The sequence below is a fragment of the Pseudoliparis swirei genome, chromosome 10 (genome assembly GCF_029220125.1).
Source record: "Pseudoliparis swirei isolate HS2019 ecotype Mariana Trench chromosome 10, NWPU_hadal_v1, whole genome shotgun sequence".
In the NCBI taxonomy this organism is placed as follows: Eukaryota; Metazoa; Chordata; class Actinopteri; order Perciformes; family Liparidae; genus Pseudoliparis; species Pseudoliparis swirei.
The window spans coordinates 4,211,994-4,229,919 of NC_079397.1; the positions used below are offsets into that span (position 1 = coordinate 4,211,994).

The 17,926-nt window shown below is 46.7% G+C and overlaps 1 protein-coding gene across 5 annotated transcripts in view; it reads right to left on the reverse strand.

Annotated features, from left to right (window-relative positions):
- anks1b (ankyrin repeat and sterile alpha motif domain containing 1B) overlaps positions 1-17,926 on the reverse strand; it is a 147,744-nt gene that overhangs the window by 70,587 nt on the left and 59,231 nt on the right. For all 5 annotated transcript variants that reach the window (XM_056425022.1, XM_056425021.1, XM_056425020.1 and 2 more), the window contains one exon: positions 6,941-7,097. In XM_056425022.1, the coding sequence (XP_056280997.1) occupies positions 6,941-7,097 (157 nt within the window). The remainder of the gene's footprint in view (positions 1-6,940; positions 7,098-17,926) is intronic.

Genomic DNA, 17,926 nt, shown 5'->3' on the forward strand with positions numbered 1-17,926 from the left:
CAGACCGGGACCAGACCAGGACCAGACCAGGACCAGACCGGGACCAGACCGGGACCAGACTAGGACCAGACCGGGACCAGACTAGGACCAGACCGGGACCAGACCAGGACCAGACTGAGACCGGACCGGGACCAGACTAGGACCAGACTGAGACTGGACCAGGACCAGACTAGGACCAGACTAGGACCAGACTAGGACCAGACCAGGACCAGACTAGGACCAGACCGGGACCAGACTAGGACCAGACCGGGACCAGACCAGGACCAGACTGAGACCGGACCAGGACCAGACTGGGACCAGACTAGGACCAGACTAGGACCAGACCGGGACCAGACTGAGACCGGACCAGGACCAGACTAGGACCAGTCTGGGACCAGACTAGGACCAGACTGAGACCGGACCAGGACCAGACTAGGACCAGTCTGGGACCAGACTAGGACCAGACTGAGACCGGACCAGGACCAGACTAGGACCAGTCTGGGACCAGACTAGGACCAGACCAGGACCAGACTGAGACCGGACCAGGACCAGACTAGGACCAGACCAGGACCAGACTAGGACCAGACCAGGACCAGACCGGGACCAGACCAGGACCAGACCGAGACCGGACCAGGACCAGACTGGGACCAGACTAGGACCAGACCGGGACCAGACTGAGACCGGACCAGGACCAGACTAGGACCAGACTAGGACCAGACCAGGACCAGACTAGGACCAGACTAGGACCAGACCAGGACCAGACCGGGACCAGACTGAGACCGGACCAGGACCAGACTAGGACCAGACTAGGACCAGTCTGGGACCAGACTAGGACCAGACTGAGACCGGACCAGGACCAGACTAGGACCAGTCTGGGACCAGACTAGGACCAGACCAGGACCAGACTGAGACCGGACCAGGACCAGACTAGGACCAGACCAGGACCAGACTGAGACCGGACCAGGACCAGACTAGGACCAGTCTGGGACCAGACACAAGAAGAAGAAATGAACGGAGACGGAAGGGCTGAGGAAGGCCGGATTTAAGCGGACACACACACACACACACACACACACACACACACACACACACACACACACACACACACACACACACACACACACACACACACACACACACACACACACACACACACACACACACACACACACACACACACACACACACACACACGAATGATCCGTTATCACTCTTCAGACTTCCTGGTTGTTTCCACTGTGTCGTTGACGGTGTGAGTTCTCACAACTCCTCTTCACCTCCTCAGCAGAGAACAAAGCCACACGGGGAGGAAGCATGTGAGGCGGTTGGTGATGTTTTGGGACGAAGCCACAAACTGAGCTCGTCTAATAATCTCCACAACAATTCCACAGAAGATAACGTCAGAGACTCGAGCCCCGCTCCGCCGACACGACTTTTTTTGGAATCATTTGTTGTTACGGATCATTAAAGTCTAGTTGACTGGAAAATTAAAGAGCTGCAGCTCTCACAGCCTCGTCTCCTTTTCTAGAAGCCAAGGTTGCGTTGCCCTCTGGGTCTCTGGGCCTTGATACATCAGGCCACTTACACACACAACCATCACACTGAAAAAGCACTCACTACCCCCCCCCCCCATCCCACGCCTTCGCCTGCTTTGCCCCCCCAGGGTGACAGGACGGGGTCTGCGTCCGGCGCCGTGACGGCGAAGGACCGGGCTGGCTGCTTGTCGGTGCTGGTTACCTTCTGCCCCCAATGGCGGGGCTATCGCCCAGTCTTTGGATTACCTCCCCTCCCCCCCTTCCTACTCGTTGCAAGTCATGTCTAAGATGTATGTGCTTATGTGCAATGGTGTTTTTTGTTTCTCCTGCTCCCACACTGTACCCCTCTAGGGGCATAGTCGGGGGGTGGCTTTTTCTTTTTCTCGCCTCTCTTCCCTCATGTTATGCTGTCATCTTTCATCCACCCTTTCCTAGATGGCGCCGCAGACGGCGCCTCGGTGTCTTGGTGCGCGATTCTTGCACCTTCCGCCAAAAAAAGTTCCTCGTTTGTTTGTGAAAACATTCTTTGGCAATAAACCTGTTTCTGATTCTGATTCTGATTCTTGAGGCATGTGGATAAAATGTGAATTGATAATCGATTCCCGGCTGTTGTTTCTGTCCGTTGTTAACTCGCACATTTGACAACTTGTCTTTGATTGGAGCTTTTGAAGCCAGGGTTCATACACATGTTGACCGTGACCTTTCCATGACCTTTCCATGACCTTTCCATGACCTTTCCAGGACTTTAAACCACACTTCCATGACCAAACATTGAGTGAAATCACTTACATCTTAAATGACACAAATGAATGACAGACAACAGTCTGATTAAAAGAATAAACATGGATATAAAGGTTTATTATTATTTTTCATTAAACTGTGTAAATGAACATATGAATATAACAAATGTCCATGATTTTCTTCTAGAAAAAAAAAAAAAATTTAAGGACTTTTCCAGGCCTGTAAATAACCATTTTTAAATTCCATGACTTCTCCAGGTTTTTCCATGACCGTAGGATCCCTGTGAAACGCTCAAATATTTCAATATGGAGAGACCGCTGTGAGCTCTGTCTTCAATAAAGTGAGTGAAGTAAATTCATGCAGAAGGAAACTGCGGCGAGACGGGCGTTTTTCTGTCTGCAACAGAAAGCCTGAGCAATGCGACGCAACGAGGGAGAGAGACGACGAGGGAGAGAGACGACGAAGGAGAGAGACGACGAAGGTCGGACACGATGCATCGAGGAGCACATTTTAAGAAACACCAAAACAGTCCAGAAAGAAACAACCTTTTCATTTCTCAGAATCAGAACTTGATCAAATCCTCATTTCCTCCGGCAGAAACCTCTTTCTCTGATACAATAACGTCATCCCTTTAAATTCCAGCAGCTCAATCATGAAGGTGGTGAAACACACACACCCACACGCACGCACACACACACTCACTCACACACACTCACACACACACACACACACCAGTCCTTCAGGGTGAGTGACAGCTTCACGGCACATCTGTCTTCATGTGCACGCTCGTGCAAACAGACAGAGGTCCATGGATTTGACTCGGGGTTTTGCAAGAAGAGAATACAGTTGCAGATAGACGCACACACACACAAGACACAAAAATAGACACACATCATAAAGAGAAGCCTGGAGCTGAATCTGTGAGTGAATATGAGGGTAAATAGATAAGACAAAAACAGGGGGGGGGTGAGGAGGGAGAGAGAGGAGAGGAAGGATGCAGGGGGAGGGAAATATATATATATATATATATATATATATAGAGAGAGAGAGAGATTGAGGTTTTGTCCTATTGAATAAATAAGCCTGTCAACACTAAGGCTTTGATGATGGATGTGAAATGTGTGTGTGTGTGTGTGTGTGTGTGTGACGGCGCTTGCCTTCAGATCTGCCTTGAGCTCACTCAGAGGGAGTGCGTTTTTGTGTATTGGAATGTGCATAAAGGTGCATCCACATATCACGCGTATGAGCGTATAGATGATGGATGACTGCAGGGTATCGAACCCAAACGGTTCATATCCATATGTTCAGAGAGAGGGAGGGAGAGAGAGACCGGCGAGCGTACATATTATGATACGGAGATGGAGACAAACGTATCTCCGTGTCCATCAGAGAGCAGCTGCACAGCTGGTTAACGCAGGGATGCAGCTGTGTGTACAAGAGGAGTGTGTACACCGGGAGTGTGTCCGAGTGAATGCACGGTGTGTGAGCCTAACAAGACAACAACTGTCAACTCCAGACGTGTTCAAGCTGTCAGTTCTGCTTCTGCCACTCTGACAAGTAGCATTGCAAACACTGTGTGTGTGTGTGTGTGTGTGTGTCCCTCAAATATTCCACAATTACAGCTCAGCTCGCAACAAATTCAAAGTACAGATTCACTTTTAAAAGCTTTTATCCTCCAGACATTAAGACGATATAAGGAACAGAATGAAGCGCTGACACTCTAAATTAAATTAAATGATCTATACACGAATAAGAATGACCCGAAATAATGTTGAGCTGTGAGACGACAGCTGTCCTATGAGGAGACGAGATAATAATTACACTTGCCCTCCTGCATTGTTATACAATGTCTCATGTTGAAATGATGTTTGTTTAAAAACTTTAAATCTCTTTCATCCCAAGTGAGAAACGATTTCACGGGGGCCTGTGAATCCAGGAAATCTTGAAAAACTAAACACACACACACACAGGTGTGTAGTTCCACACACACACACACAGTTGTGTAGTTCCTTGTTTACCCCTCGTAGACAAGTGAGAGGTTTATCTTTGAGGAGGCACTGTTGGGCTCCGCCTGCAGGACTCTCCTCACCGCTCCACCCTCCTGTCTACCAACCTCCAGCTTCTCATTTCACCCACAATGCTTTGGTGCTCCCGCAGCTGATCTCCTCCCGCTGTGTGCCGCCACACACACACACACACACACACACACACACACACACACACCTCACAATCACAGAGAGAGAAGAAAATAAATTGGAATTTCTCGCAAGCGTTGCGGAGAGAGAAAACGTGAAGAAGATGAAGAAGATCTCTGCGAAAGCTCGAGTCGGGAACACAGCATTCCCATCTCAGGACTACAGCTGCTGGGGAAGACAAAAAGGACAAAAAGGATACAGGACCGATACCAGACCGATACAAGGCGAACGAGGGAAAGAGAGAGAGAACATGAAACACAAGCAGGACGCTGTGGGGCGACAGCTTCACTGATCACGGCTGCCGAGTGACAGCCACCAGATGGATTTTAGATGAAGCCCCGCCTTGATTGTCAGAGGCTCCGGAGGGTCTCCGTCTCCTCCGCTGTGAGCCGGCAGCTCCTTGTCATGGACACGCTCAGAATTCGTCTCGATCCGTTCTCTTTCCTGACACCTCTCCCAGCGGTCTGGTGTATTGCTGCTGCAGCACACGGAGACTCATTTCAATTAAATCTCACCACAAAAGCAAGAAAAAATGGCTGATCAGGAAACGTGATATTAAAGTTCTTCCTCAATAAAACATATGCCAAAAAGGAGCCAGTCGATTTGTTGAGAAGGGTCATTCTTTGCAATGTAATGCACCGAGTCTCTCTCTCTCTCTTCCCTTTTCATCGTCCCTCTCTCCCCACATTCTCTCATCATCATACGCTTCCTGTCGGAGGCGGGACAACGACAGATTGACTCACACCTGTGTCTAACGAGAGCGACATATGACGGGACGGGATTCTTCTCTCTCCCGCTGCGTCACGTTGCCGTCGATGTCGTAGCCCGAGACGACCCTCCAACTTCCTCCACTGAATGTATCACCGTCTCACACTCCCCGTCTCACTCTCCCCGTCTCACACTCCCCGTCTCACACTCCCCGTCTCACACTCCCCGTCTCACTCTCCCCGTCTCACTCTCCCCGTCTCACACTCTCCGTCTCACACTCCCCGTCTCACACTCCCCGTCTCACTCTCCCCGTCTCACACTCCCGCCTCACACTCCCGCCTCACACTCCCGCCTCACACTCCTGCCTCACTCTCCCTGCCTCACACTCCCGCCTCACTCTCCCTGCCTCACACTCCCCTGCCTCACACTCCCTGCCTCACACTCCCGCCTCACACTCTCCGCCTCACACTCCCGTCTCACTCTCCCGCCTCACTCTCCCGCCTCACTCTCCCGTCTCACACTCTCCGCTCACACTCCCGTCTCACACTCCCGCCTCACACTCCCCCCTGCCTCACACTCCCTGCCTCACACTCCCGTCTCACCTCCCTGCCTCACACTCCCGCCTCACTCTCCCTGCCTCACTCTCCCCGTCTCACACTCTCCGTCTCACACTCCCCGTCTCACACTCCCCGTCTCACTCTCCCCGTCTCACACTCCCCGTCTCACACTCTCCGTCTCACACTCTCCGTCTCACACTCCCCGTCTCACACTCCCCGTCTCACTCTCCCCGTCTCACTCTCCCCGTCTCACACTCCCCGTCTCACTCTCCCCGTCTCACTCTCCCCGTCTCTCCCTCACCTCTTCTGTTGTCTCGGGCTTCTGCATTTAGTTTTTCAGACTTTTTAAATTGTTATTTCTCCCTCTCTCTCTCTCTCTCTCTCTACCTCTCTTTACCTCTCTCTCTCTCTCCCTCTCTCTCTCTACCTCTCTCTACCTCTCTCTCTCGGCCAGGTAACAGCGCTCAAAGAGCTGAGAACAAACACAACACCCACACTGCTCACTTACGTCAGTGAAGCAATTGTCTCCAAAAAGACACTGTGGCATAAAACAGATAACCACACACACACACACACACACACACAAAGCCACACACACACACACACACACACAAAGCCACACACACACACAAAGCCTCGACCCTCTACTGTCCAAGAGGGGGGAGGGTCGGGGCGTGTCACTGGCAAAGCAGTTCCCATGGCAACATACAGGTGACTCACCGGGTGGTGGTGATGCAGTTGCCGTGACAACCTGCGGTGTGTAGCGTCGCTACGGGAGCGACCGAGTTAAAAAGAAGAACGCATCGTGGGCCGAACGACTGACGGGACACGGAAACCTGATCCGACAATGAAATGAACTTTATGAAGTGAAAACATCTGAACATCAAAATCACCCAACCTCCACTAAAGAAATGTATCGCAGCTATTTCACCAAAGTATTCAAAAACAACAACAACTCTCACCCACATCTTCCACACCCGTTTACTGCGGCGACGCTTCGTGTTAATGTTGAGGAAACAAGACGCTCTGGCACTCAGGTGGTTCACGACTTCCACTAAAGTTGAGATCATCACAGCGGGGATGCTCCTATGTGAGCGCGACCACGCTGGAAGGCGCCATATGGTCCACTGTCATCACTGGAAGATAACCTATTCAAAAACTTCTTCTGAAACTGCAGGCGACACGGTGATTTCAAAATAAAGGCGCGCTCTCTGCGCTGTCCTACCGTTGCGTGGACAGGCGTTGAGCCTGTAGCTGATGTCTAGCGAGCAGGGCTTCCGCGTGACGGCCGTGGTCACGGACTCGTGAGGGTTGTCCTCGTCCTCCGGCAGGAAGACGTCCAGCGACGGCGAGGCCACGTTCTCTGCGGAGCGCTTTGAATCCTGGGAGAAGGGCGGGGAAAAAAAACATCGATTTGCGACCGCGGTCTACAAGCCTCGAGTTTGGCAATTTGGTCGTCGCCATCTTGGATTATCGGAACCAGAAGTGAGACGAGAGGGCGGAGCCAAGAACAAACCTGACACGAAATGAAGACATTTTTTAAGCCACCAAAATGTTACAACTGAAGACACTGGTTGATTCCTTTATTGTGTTTTTCTTTTTCTTTAAATGTGACCATAATTCACACCATAAAGTCATGTTTACAATGTTTACTGAGATAAATCGTTTGCCACCGTGACTCCAGCAGGAACGACCAGCAGTTCGACATAAACACACCGCTAGTTGAATTATGTACGACGTGCGATGCCGGTAAGAGGGGGAAAGGGAAGTGAAGAGCCGCTCCGCGAGAACGGAGGCAGAGCGTGAGACCAGAGAGCGTGAAGTCGAGTGTGTCGACGTACAGATGTGAGAGAGACAGAAAGCACTCCGCTGCAGGGAGGTGTTTGTGCTTCAGGCCGAGGTCAAAGGTCCTTTGGTTCACCTTTACCTGAGAATCCTCCAAACACTCAAGGTTTGTGAAAAATAAACAAACAAAGTGTGAATCTGTCTCATCATTTAAATTTATTTTTTAATTTTTGTCATTTAGCTGGCGTTTTTATCCAAAGCGACTTACAATCCTGTTACATTCATGCACTGTAGACGCAGCTAGGGAGCAACTCAGGGTTAAGTGTCTTGCTCAAGGACACCGACTAGGGCGGGGATTGAACCTCCAACCTCCTGATTGAAAGACAGACCTGCTATCCACTGACCCACAGTCGCACATTTAAAACCTGGAGAGGTTTAGAGTCCTTCGACTGTCCCTTCAGGCCCTCGGGGTTTTATTGGCTCGTTTGTGATGGAAAATCAGTCCATTTAAGAGCTTAATGTGGCAAATGTGCCATAAAATGTCTACAAAAAAACTGCAAAAAAAAGTTTTATAAAAGCTAGAAACCTTAAAATATGAGTATATACGGAGGCTTCACTAAAGTTTTAGTTGTCTCCCTTAACGGATGAAAGGAGACTGCTGTTCCAATCCATCCTTTGCCAGTGCAACAGCTTCAGGGTGTTATCACATGGTGGAAATAAATAAAACATAAAAACAACTACAGAGAAACAAGAGCACGGCATTCTATCAAACACAACAACAACAACAACAAAAACCAGAAGAAATCCATCAAAAAAACAGCTATTTTATCTTAAAACTATAAAACACAGACAAATCATTTCACTTTTTGTGTGTAACATTAAAGCATCGTCTTCAGGGAGCCAGACAGAAGAGGTGCATTGTGGGTCTGAGCCTCAAAACCACAGATTTAATGAAGGCGTCCAGGATTATGTCACCATCTCTGTATAGTGAGGCGTAAGCAGGTCGTTTAAAAACACAAAACATCTCTAAATACCTTTTATTAAACCCTCCTTTCATGTCTCTCTCTTAAAAGGCAAAACAAAAATACATATATATTTAATCTGTAACGAATTTATTGTAAATAATATCTTAAAAAGGAGAGAAATTCCAGCCTCTAACCATGTCATGATACAGAACTTGTCAAAAAACATATTACAGTGTTATTAGACTGTAATATGAAGGATGCTCTCGATCCACTTTTCTTAATTAATTAATTAAGTATAAGCCAGATGCCTAAATTGCAAAGTGCACGCTAGATGAAATATATACATTAATTTTCTCCCCAAAAAGAGAATTGCAGCATTTACAGAAAATAACTCTTTTATTTAGCGGCGATAAATGTGGGGACGTGTTTCCTCAGGACCTTCATGTTTAAGGAGATTGCATTTGGTGGCAGCATTGAGGAAAATAATTTGCCACAAAGGAGAGAGAGAGAGAGAGAGAGAGGAACCAAAAGGTCGCTTATCTCCGAGGCAGAAGGAATGAGCAACACGAGTGAGCGATGTGCGGCGGGGGTCAAGGTCACGGAGCCGAGCGCCATTTAACCAAAGAGACAAAACATTCCTGTCCCGCGATGCCGCCGCTGGACGTCTGCCACACACTCCATCAGCGTATCTGAAGTGTCATTCGGCAACCTTCCCCCTGGTTGTACCCTCCCGAATGGGATCAGCGGGACGCTTGTCACCGCGGCGATGGATTGTGGGCGGGGCTACGTCTCTCAAGTCAACCTTCTTTGACTCGTTACTTTTCGCCCTCTCTCTCTCTCTCTCTCTCTCCCGGCCCTCTTTCGCTCGTGCCAACAGCTGTTATTATTCCTGTCGTCGTCTGCTACTACATTACCCAGAGTGCACCAGGCCATCAATCACACAGACTCAAATCCACTCAAAAAGTGGATTAATCATTCCGGCTCGACGGAGCAATAAGTCCCCTGATGATTTCTCTCTCGCTCTGCAATCAATCAGAGACTTTTTTTTTTACATTGCACTTTATTAATAGACCTACAAACTATTACCCCCCCCGCCCTTCTATCTCCATCAGCACTCAATTAGACGGCCATTACCAGCTAATGGAGACCGGCTCCTTTATGCCCACGCTCTGCAGGTGGCCGGGCCGTTAGCCGATACTGATTTTGGAGTGACAGCCCGGTCGGCTGCAGACTTCACTCATACAGGGGGGGGGGGGGGAGTGTGTGTGTGTGTGTGGGGTAGCTGAGTAAACCCAGGTTTAAGAATCAGCCTTCTAGATGTCAGACGGGGAGAGCATCAACAAGTACTTCAGTATGTAGTATGTATGCATGGTTCTACTATATTTAAATGTGCTTTAAGTTACTGTTATTGTGTATTTGTAATCTTTGCTTCTTGGGGGTGGGACTACTCCTCATTCCTTTATGCATTTGCAAAATCAATAAAAACAGATTTAAACAAGTACTTCAGTTAAGGTGAGGAACAATGTGGGTCGTGTTAAATATTGATACACTAAACATGTCCGGTCTCACACTTCTTTTTAGCCAAGAACACAAACATAAAAAAAAAATTTTAATTAATTAAATAGAAGTAAAAATATAGTAAGAAATAGTTTTAAAAAATAGTAAAAATATAGTAAGAAATAGTACCAAAAAAATTAAGAAATAGTAAAAATATAGTAAGAAGTAGAAAAAATATAGTAAGAAGTAGTAAAAATAGTAATAAATAGTAAAAATACAGTAAGAAATAGTTTTACCAAAATTAAGAAATCGTAAAAATATAGTAAGAAATAGTACAAATATTGTAAGAAATCGTCAATGAAACATTTATTATCATCGCTCTGCAACTCGGTTGATCACAATAATCTTTTCCTCACAGTATTGATAGGAAACGTAATCTGTGTGACATAATCAGAAGTACTGGGATGGAGGGTTGCTATGGCAGCAACACGTACACACACCGCAGCATCACTGTAGTCAACACAATTATAAATAAGACGGAAACCGTTTGTTCCTCAGAGCGAGCCGAGATAAAAAAAGTTCCCGAGCCACTTGAAGTGAGATTCAAATCCAGACCGGAGACAAAGGAAGCCGTTGTCTTCGGGAACAGGAAGTGACAAGATTACTGGGAAATGTGCCTGAAAACACAACACCGGCCCTGAATATGATGAAAGAGAGCCGTGAGATCGAGGCGATTAAAACGGTCACGTTTCGTTCACGGTAATTACCGAAATGTCACCGCAAATTAAGGATGAAATACGGAAAGGTTTTTTTTTTTTTAAGGGCCGCAGGTGCAGGAGCAACGTCGTTAATGAAGATAAAGCGAGACGCTGAGGGAGCTGCAGGAATGAAAAGATGAAAAGAGGAAGAAGAGAAAAGAGGAAGACGAGAAAAGAGACGATCGAGAGATGATCTCCAACGGGATGGAGAGACGAGGAATCCCCCACCGTGTGTTTCCTCTATGTCTTTTATGTATACAGCTGACGTGTGTGTGTGTGTGTGTGGGTGTGTGTCTGTGTGTGCGGCTAGGAGGAAGTAAACACAGGTAGCTCAAAGGATGCCAGGATCCAACTCAACACCTACTTGTGGAGTTTGAATCGAGCGCGAGAAGAAGGACAAATGGGTAAAGAAGTGGGAGTGCAGTGAGGATTTCCTCTCACACACACACACACACACACACATGAGAAAACACACAGAGAAAAGCGGCGTCAAGTGCAGGCGCCGTGTTCGATTTTTCTCACGCGCGGCGAGAACGAAACGGCACAAATATCCAGTCGAGCTGCGTCGTGAACGGCGGGCGGCGAGCTTAAACGTTTTTCGCGGGCGGGGAAAAAAACTCCTTTGCACTCGATCCGGAAGAGGAGACTCTTCACCGGGAGGAAATCCTTCACGCTCAAGTCCTCGGTGACGTGACAACAGGTTTAGCTCCCTGATATCTCGGGCGTCTCTCACCTCTTCCACTTCCTGCTCGGTCCTCCTCGAGGGGGGTTCAGGTGGATTTTTTGTTTTTTAGAAAGTAGGAGAAAAGGCTTCCCGGCGTTTCGATGCGAGCGGGTTCCCTCTCCGACAAACGAACACGCTCCGGTTCCTCGTTCACTTCCCTCCCTCCTCGCTCCCCCGCGGCCTGCCTCTCTATCTTCCAGGGCAGAGATAGCACACAGAGGAACTTGTGTCTGAGCCCAACAGGAAGAGAGCAGACACACAGAGGCCTCCTCCGGCCGCTAATTAGCAGCTCGTATGCAGCTCCCGTCCGACTGCGGAGGCCAGATGAAACGCTCGACCGTGTGTGTGTGTGTGTGTGTGCGTGTTTGTGTGTGTGTGAGTGTGCCCAAAAGATTGTACGCGACGGTGTGTGATTATATCTGTGTAATAACGCAGTCTGGTGTTGAGATGCGGTTGACGTGCGTGATCTAGGAGCGCTTGTGTGCGTATTTTAGTGTGTGTGTTTTCTCTGCGACAGTGTGTATTATATACAGTGTGTGTGTGTGTGTGTGTGTGTGTGTGTGTGTGAGCTTCCGTCGTCCTAATCCCGTGACTCTCTCGGTCTCCGTTAAACCCCGCGCCGTCGCCTCATGCACCGAGTTCAGAGGCCATCAGATATGAATGGAGGCTATAATTTGCTGGCATTTCCTCACGGAGGCTATTTGATGAGAGGGAGAAAGGGGGAGGGGTGGACACCAGAGAGGACAATGGACCCTCTGAGGTCCTCATCGGGGGGGGGGGGGGGGGGGGGACGCACTGGATGGAAAGCAGAGATGGGAAATTAAGAAAGATCGAAGCAATAAAAAGAAATGAAATTCCTCGAGCTGATACTCGTTCTTTCCGAAGGTGAGATGACAGATGAATACTAATCCCATGACGGTGTTGACTAGCCAACGAGAAGTCAGAGGCTACGGCTGATACTCGTGTGTGTGTGGCATCAGCGGCGCTAGTTAACTGCTAACATGATGATGATGTTCAGCAGGTCACATATATATATATATATATACACATATGGGAATATATGCCATTCAAGTGCCATATATATATATATATATGCACAACTAATCATATATTCCCATATATATATATATATATGGGAATATATGCCATTCAAGTGCCATATATATATATATACACAACTAATCATATATTCCCATATATATATATATATGCACAACTAATCATATATTCCCATATATAAATATATGCACAACTAATCATATATCCCCATATATGTATGGGAATATATTAAAGGGGATTGATGTCATCTATACGTGGGACTAAAAGGGCTGAGATTAAAACATGGTGAGACTATATTTCCTCTCCATATTTTCTCCAACACACACACACACATTTCTGTACAGTCTTTTTTCCCGCTGCTTGGAGAATTGCCTGTGACGATGTCGTAAAACGTACTCGCCCTTTTCACTTGGATTCATAAGCACTAAAAGAAGAATCTGTGTGTTCATGCTGCACCGAATGCAGATCGGCCTCAGTATCCAAAATGATTAAAAAACAACACTGGAGCTGCAGGATGGATTTTTTGCACCCCAGATTGTTGTTAAATAGATTTTTTCTATTATACAGAATATAAACAATTAAACAATAGTGCTGAAAAAGACTTCTTATTTTTTACTTTTATGGGTACTCTGTGGTTTTATATCTCAACGGCGATACAAGGAATAGTTTTAGAGGCTTAGCGCTCCCTCCTGATCCACAGCCTCCTCAGCTGTGCTGCTCGGGTTTTAAAGGACTTTGTTTAGGAAGGTCGTGAATCTCAGAAAACATTATAGAAACATTTCGTTCCCACGGCGCTCGAGTGGCAAAAATGTTGCTTCAGAGGGAAACATAAAGAGTGGAAGCGATGAAAGAAAAATGACACGCATAGTGAAGGAAGAAAGGTCAGGAAGAGGTCGACGGAGAGGAAAGTGACACCCCTCACTCTCTGCGTTCACCCTCCTCGAGAAGCCGCAGGAGAGCCACTTCAACACTACAGCAGGCTGAAAGACGAGAGAATAAAAAAGGTACGTGGCATTAAAGTAAAGCCGTTAACAACCTGAGACTTCCATTCACACCGGCTGAAGTGTCCACATGCTGGAAGTTAAAGGAACAGTTCGTCAGCGTGTCAAAAAGAACAGCTTCTGTTATTAAAGCAGCGCTAATAGGTTAGCTTAGCATAAAGACTGTTAGAGTTGTATTGACTGAGTAGCACCAGAGAGCTGGTCTTTCTTTCTTTTTAAGCTCCTGCGTCTCTTCCTCCAATCTTTTCTCCCTTTTCCTGTTTACCTCATTGGACAACAAGATATCTGAACAGCAGGATGTCACACTCACACACACACATCCAAGTACTAAAGGGCAGCATATCTGTGTGTGTACCTAATCTTTTTCAGTAATACAAAAACATTTTGACAGCAGCTATCAGTGTGTGTGTGTGTGTGTGTGTGTGGAAGGTTAGGTTGACAGGTAGACAGTATATAGCAACAGAGTGCATAAAGTCATTAACAAGAACTATGTGTCCCGACGGCCTCAGAGAGAGAGAGAGAGAGAAATAGAGAGAGAGAAATAGAGAGAGAAATAGAGAGAAGGATGAATAATTAGACCACATTTTAATCTTTTGTTCCGTTGTGATTTGTGTAATTCTAATTGAATAATAATTAATATCCACAAACACAGAAAAATCCTCGATTCACATTCAAATGAATTAAAAAGCCGCTCGTTCACATTGAACCAGCTCATCGGCTCAGAGCTTTAAATATATCCGGCCGTTAATATTTCATCCAAAATCTCTTTCAAACTGGACATGAGAAAAACATTTGATCCCAAAGCGGTTTCATCACATCTCACGTCGTCCGCGGCCACTCGCTCCTTCACGGCTCTAGAGGCAGAAATCTAGAGGCAGAAACACAACGGCCTCCGGTGTTCCTTCGTCTTCAAGAGTCACCTCTGTGCGTGTGTGTTTGTGTGCGTGCGTGTGTTTGTGCATGTGTGTGTGTGTGTGCGCCCCCGCGGTGCTGGCGACTGAGATTTGTCAATGGTAGACGTCCCACGCCTGAAATTGTATGCGTTGCTGTGTTGCCTAGCAACTCTGCCTGTCCTCTCCTAAATCTTCAAATTTGTCGTCGTTGCATTTATTCGTTTTTGTCGTCTTTATTCGCCTCTCAAGGTCTAAAAAGTCACAACGAGGGAAGCGTCCTTATGCAACACACACACACACACACACACACACCCACGCACCGACACAAACCCACAGACATACACACATCCACACCTATCTAAACAAACCCCCAGACACACACACACACACACACACACACCACACCCACCTACACAAACCCCCAGACACACACACACATATACATACACACACACTAATGACATACCGTATCCATTAGGAACAGAGTGCACTCTTTCTGTGTTTCTGGATAATCTAACACACACCTGACAGGTGTGTGTGTGTTTGTGTCTGTGTGTGTGTGTTTGTGTGTGTGTGTGCACACAAACACAGAAACACTAATTAGCACATTCACTTAACCTGTGCGTGCACCAGCTCAGACATGTTGCTCACAGTTGTTAACTCTCTCTCTGGTGTCTATTAGACGCCGACTGGTGCAGGCAGCGTCTCCCTCACGATGTTCACGTTGTTCACATGTTGTTTAAATTGTTTTAACGGAGACGTCACCTCAAATTTAAACAGGTTTGTAACGCATTAGAAGAAACGCGTTCACTGGCTTCAGAATACTTTCACTACCTGATGTTCCTCTGTCCGATAACCTGAAGCCGCTCCCTCCACCTGTGCGCTCTTTAAAACCATCAGACTTCTTTCACAGCATGTTATTTTTAATCTTGATTATTTATGTATTTTGTGTTCCTGTGAGACTTCTGAACCCTTTCAGCACCAAGTGCCCAAATTGGACATCGTGTAAAACATTATATTAAACATAAGCAAATATATTGATGTTGTACATCAAATTAAAGAAGATAACTTGGGCTACAAGTACCAGTGAGCCATTTCAACACAACTCAAACACCAACTCGAATAATTATTAAAATATCATAATCATAATTTTGTCAGGAGTCGGCCCACTCGATAGCTTCGTGCTTTCGTAAAACCGAGATAGTAGAAAGCAAGAGGACTTCACACAGATTCTAAATATCTTTACAGAATCCTTCGGCACCAAAGCATCACGGAGATATGAGCCAAAGAACACGGCCACATTAATCGCTTCATAGCTTTACAGCCGGCAAATGCAACTTACTTTTGTTGTTTAGAAGAAGAAAAAACGATTTTTTAAAAACAGGATTAGTTTAAAGTCACACAATCACGGATCGACTAACCACAACAACAAAAAAGCGAAAAATATTTGTCGTCAAAGGACTCGTAAAAGGAGCGTAGATAACGAAGGTGAGGAGGTGCTAATATATATAATAAACATCCAACGCTTCACCTGATATTGCTTCTTTTTTTCCCAGTTTGTTTTTTACGTCGGCAAAAAACACGCCGACCGCCATCTTCTCCTAATCCGCCGACTGACGGCGACCTCGAACTACGAGAACAAGAAACACCCAAACACTTCCCCGAAGCGAAAGTTTGATATAAACTTTAAACTAAAAGTGTTTTCCGGATGACTCGTTGGACAGATTCCGGCTCTTTGACTGACAGTCTCGAGCGACGGGCGCACAGCCGCCCTCAGTCGACACAAAGGTCAGCACACTTCTGCCGGCACACGGAGTGAAAGATGGAGAGGAGACGAGCACGAGGGTGAAGAGAGGGATGAGAGAAAACGAGCGGAGGAAGAATCGGGTCGACGGATCTCATGCGGGATGAGAAGAAGAAACTGGTCCTCCGAGGAGGAAACACAGGCCTCTCTGTTTATGTGTCCTCGTCATGACACGGCGCTAATTAGCACGATGCTTATTGAATTATGAGAAAACTCAATTTCTCTACCTCCCCCTGTTTTCTCCTCCTCTTCTATAAAGCCACCCACACACACACACATGCATACAGTACAGCTGATGCCTCCAAAAATATATTTATATAAATATATATATATACTCTAAATACACACTCGTACTCAGATTCAAACTGACATGCAGAGAGGGGTTTTTGCTCCTTATTTGTTCTTTTTTACGCACCAACAAATTAGCACTCACACACACACAGCTGGTGCCTCCAAATATGCTCTATACAAACACTAATGCTCACATTTAAACTGACATGCAGAGGGGTTTTTGCTCCTTCTTTTTTACGCACCAACAAATTAGCACACACACACACACACACACACACACACACACACACACACACACACACACACACACACACACACACACACACACACACACACACACACACACACACACACACACACACACACACACACACACACACACACAGGTGCAAACCTCTCCAGGCAGTGAGCCAGCCGTGCAGGGAGGCTGCCAGGATACAAGACAGAGGGTCCGTTGTGTTGTAAATGTCAGATGTCCTGCTGTTTGAGCCAACGCGCATCGCACCGCTAAACAATCTCCTCGGCGCACACTTAACCACACTTATAGACACACAGCACCCAGGGCGGAGGGGAGAGGGAGGAGGGAAGGAAGGAAGGAAGGAAGGAAGGAAGGAAGGAAGGAAGGAAGGAAGGAATAGGAGGAAGTGGAAGAGATTCACACCCTGGCACGAGAGGTAACAAGTAGAAGAGGATCTCGTTATTCCTAATAAACTTTAATTCACAATTCATTCACTATTTAGCATATATATATATATATTTCAGTGGATGTTCTGAACTGAGCGTTCGCTTCAGTGTCTTCCCTTTCGGCGAGTAAACTTATCTTTCACCGCGGAGCCACTTCAAAGCCGTCTCGTTGAGGTGATGGACTTTAAAATAAAACCATTATCCTCCCCAGTCACACGAGGGTCCACTTCCCAACACTCCAGTTCACCACATGTTCAGTATAAGCGCTTTAAGTGCATCTATTAGCCCATTTCAACTCACATTACTGTACATAACAGACGAGAACATCATCCAATGTGCGGTTAATACATTGTTCGGGACAATCTTTCTCCTCATTCATCATTTAGAGGACGATCAAAACAAAGAGAGATCAACACACACAGTGTTTAACAGGCCTACGTGTTTTTATTCATCCCTTTTTGAGGGTTAATCAGCCACAGCATCAGTATTTCCTTCGGGAAAATAAAGTAAATAAATGAAGTCTAAATCTGTGGGGGAGGAGACTCACGTTACTGCCTCGATGTAAAGTACAATCCCCTTTCAGTGCGATTTATTCACTTTTTTCCCCCATTTCATTCTCTTTTATATTTTAGGGATCATCAGAAATAATGATTATCAAGGTCTGAATATGTTTTGTATTTTAAAAACACACGTCGAGACGCTCGTCTCGGTCACGTGACACTTTAGCCTTAAAATTAAGCCCCGAGCTGG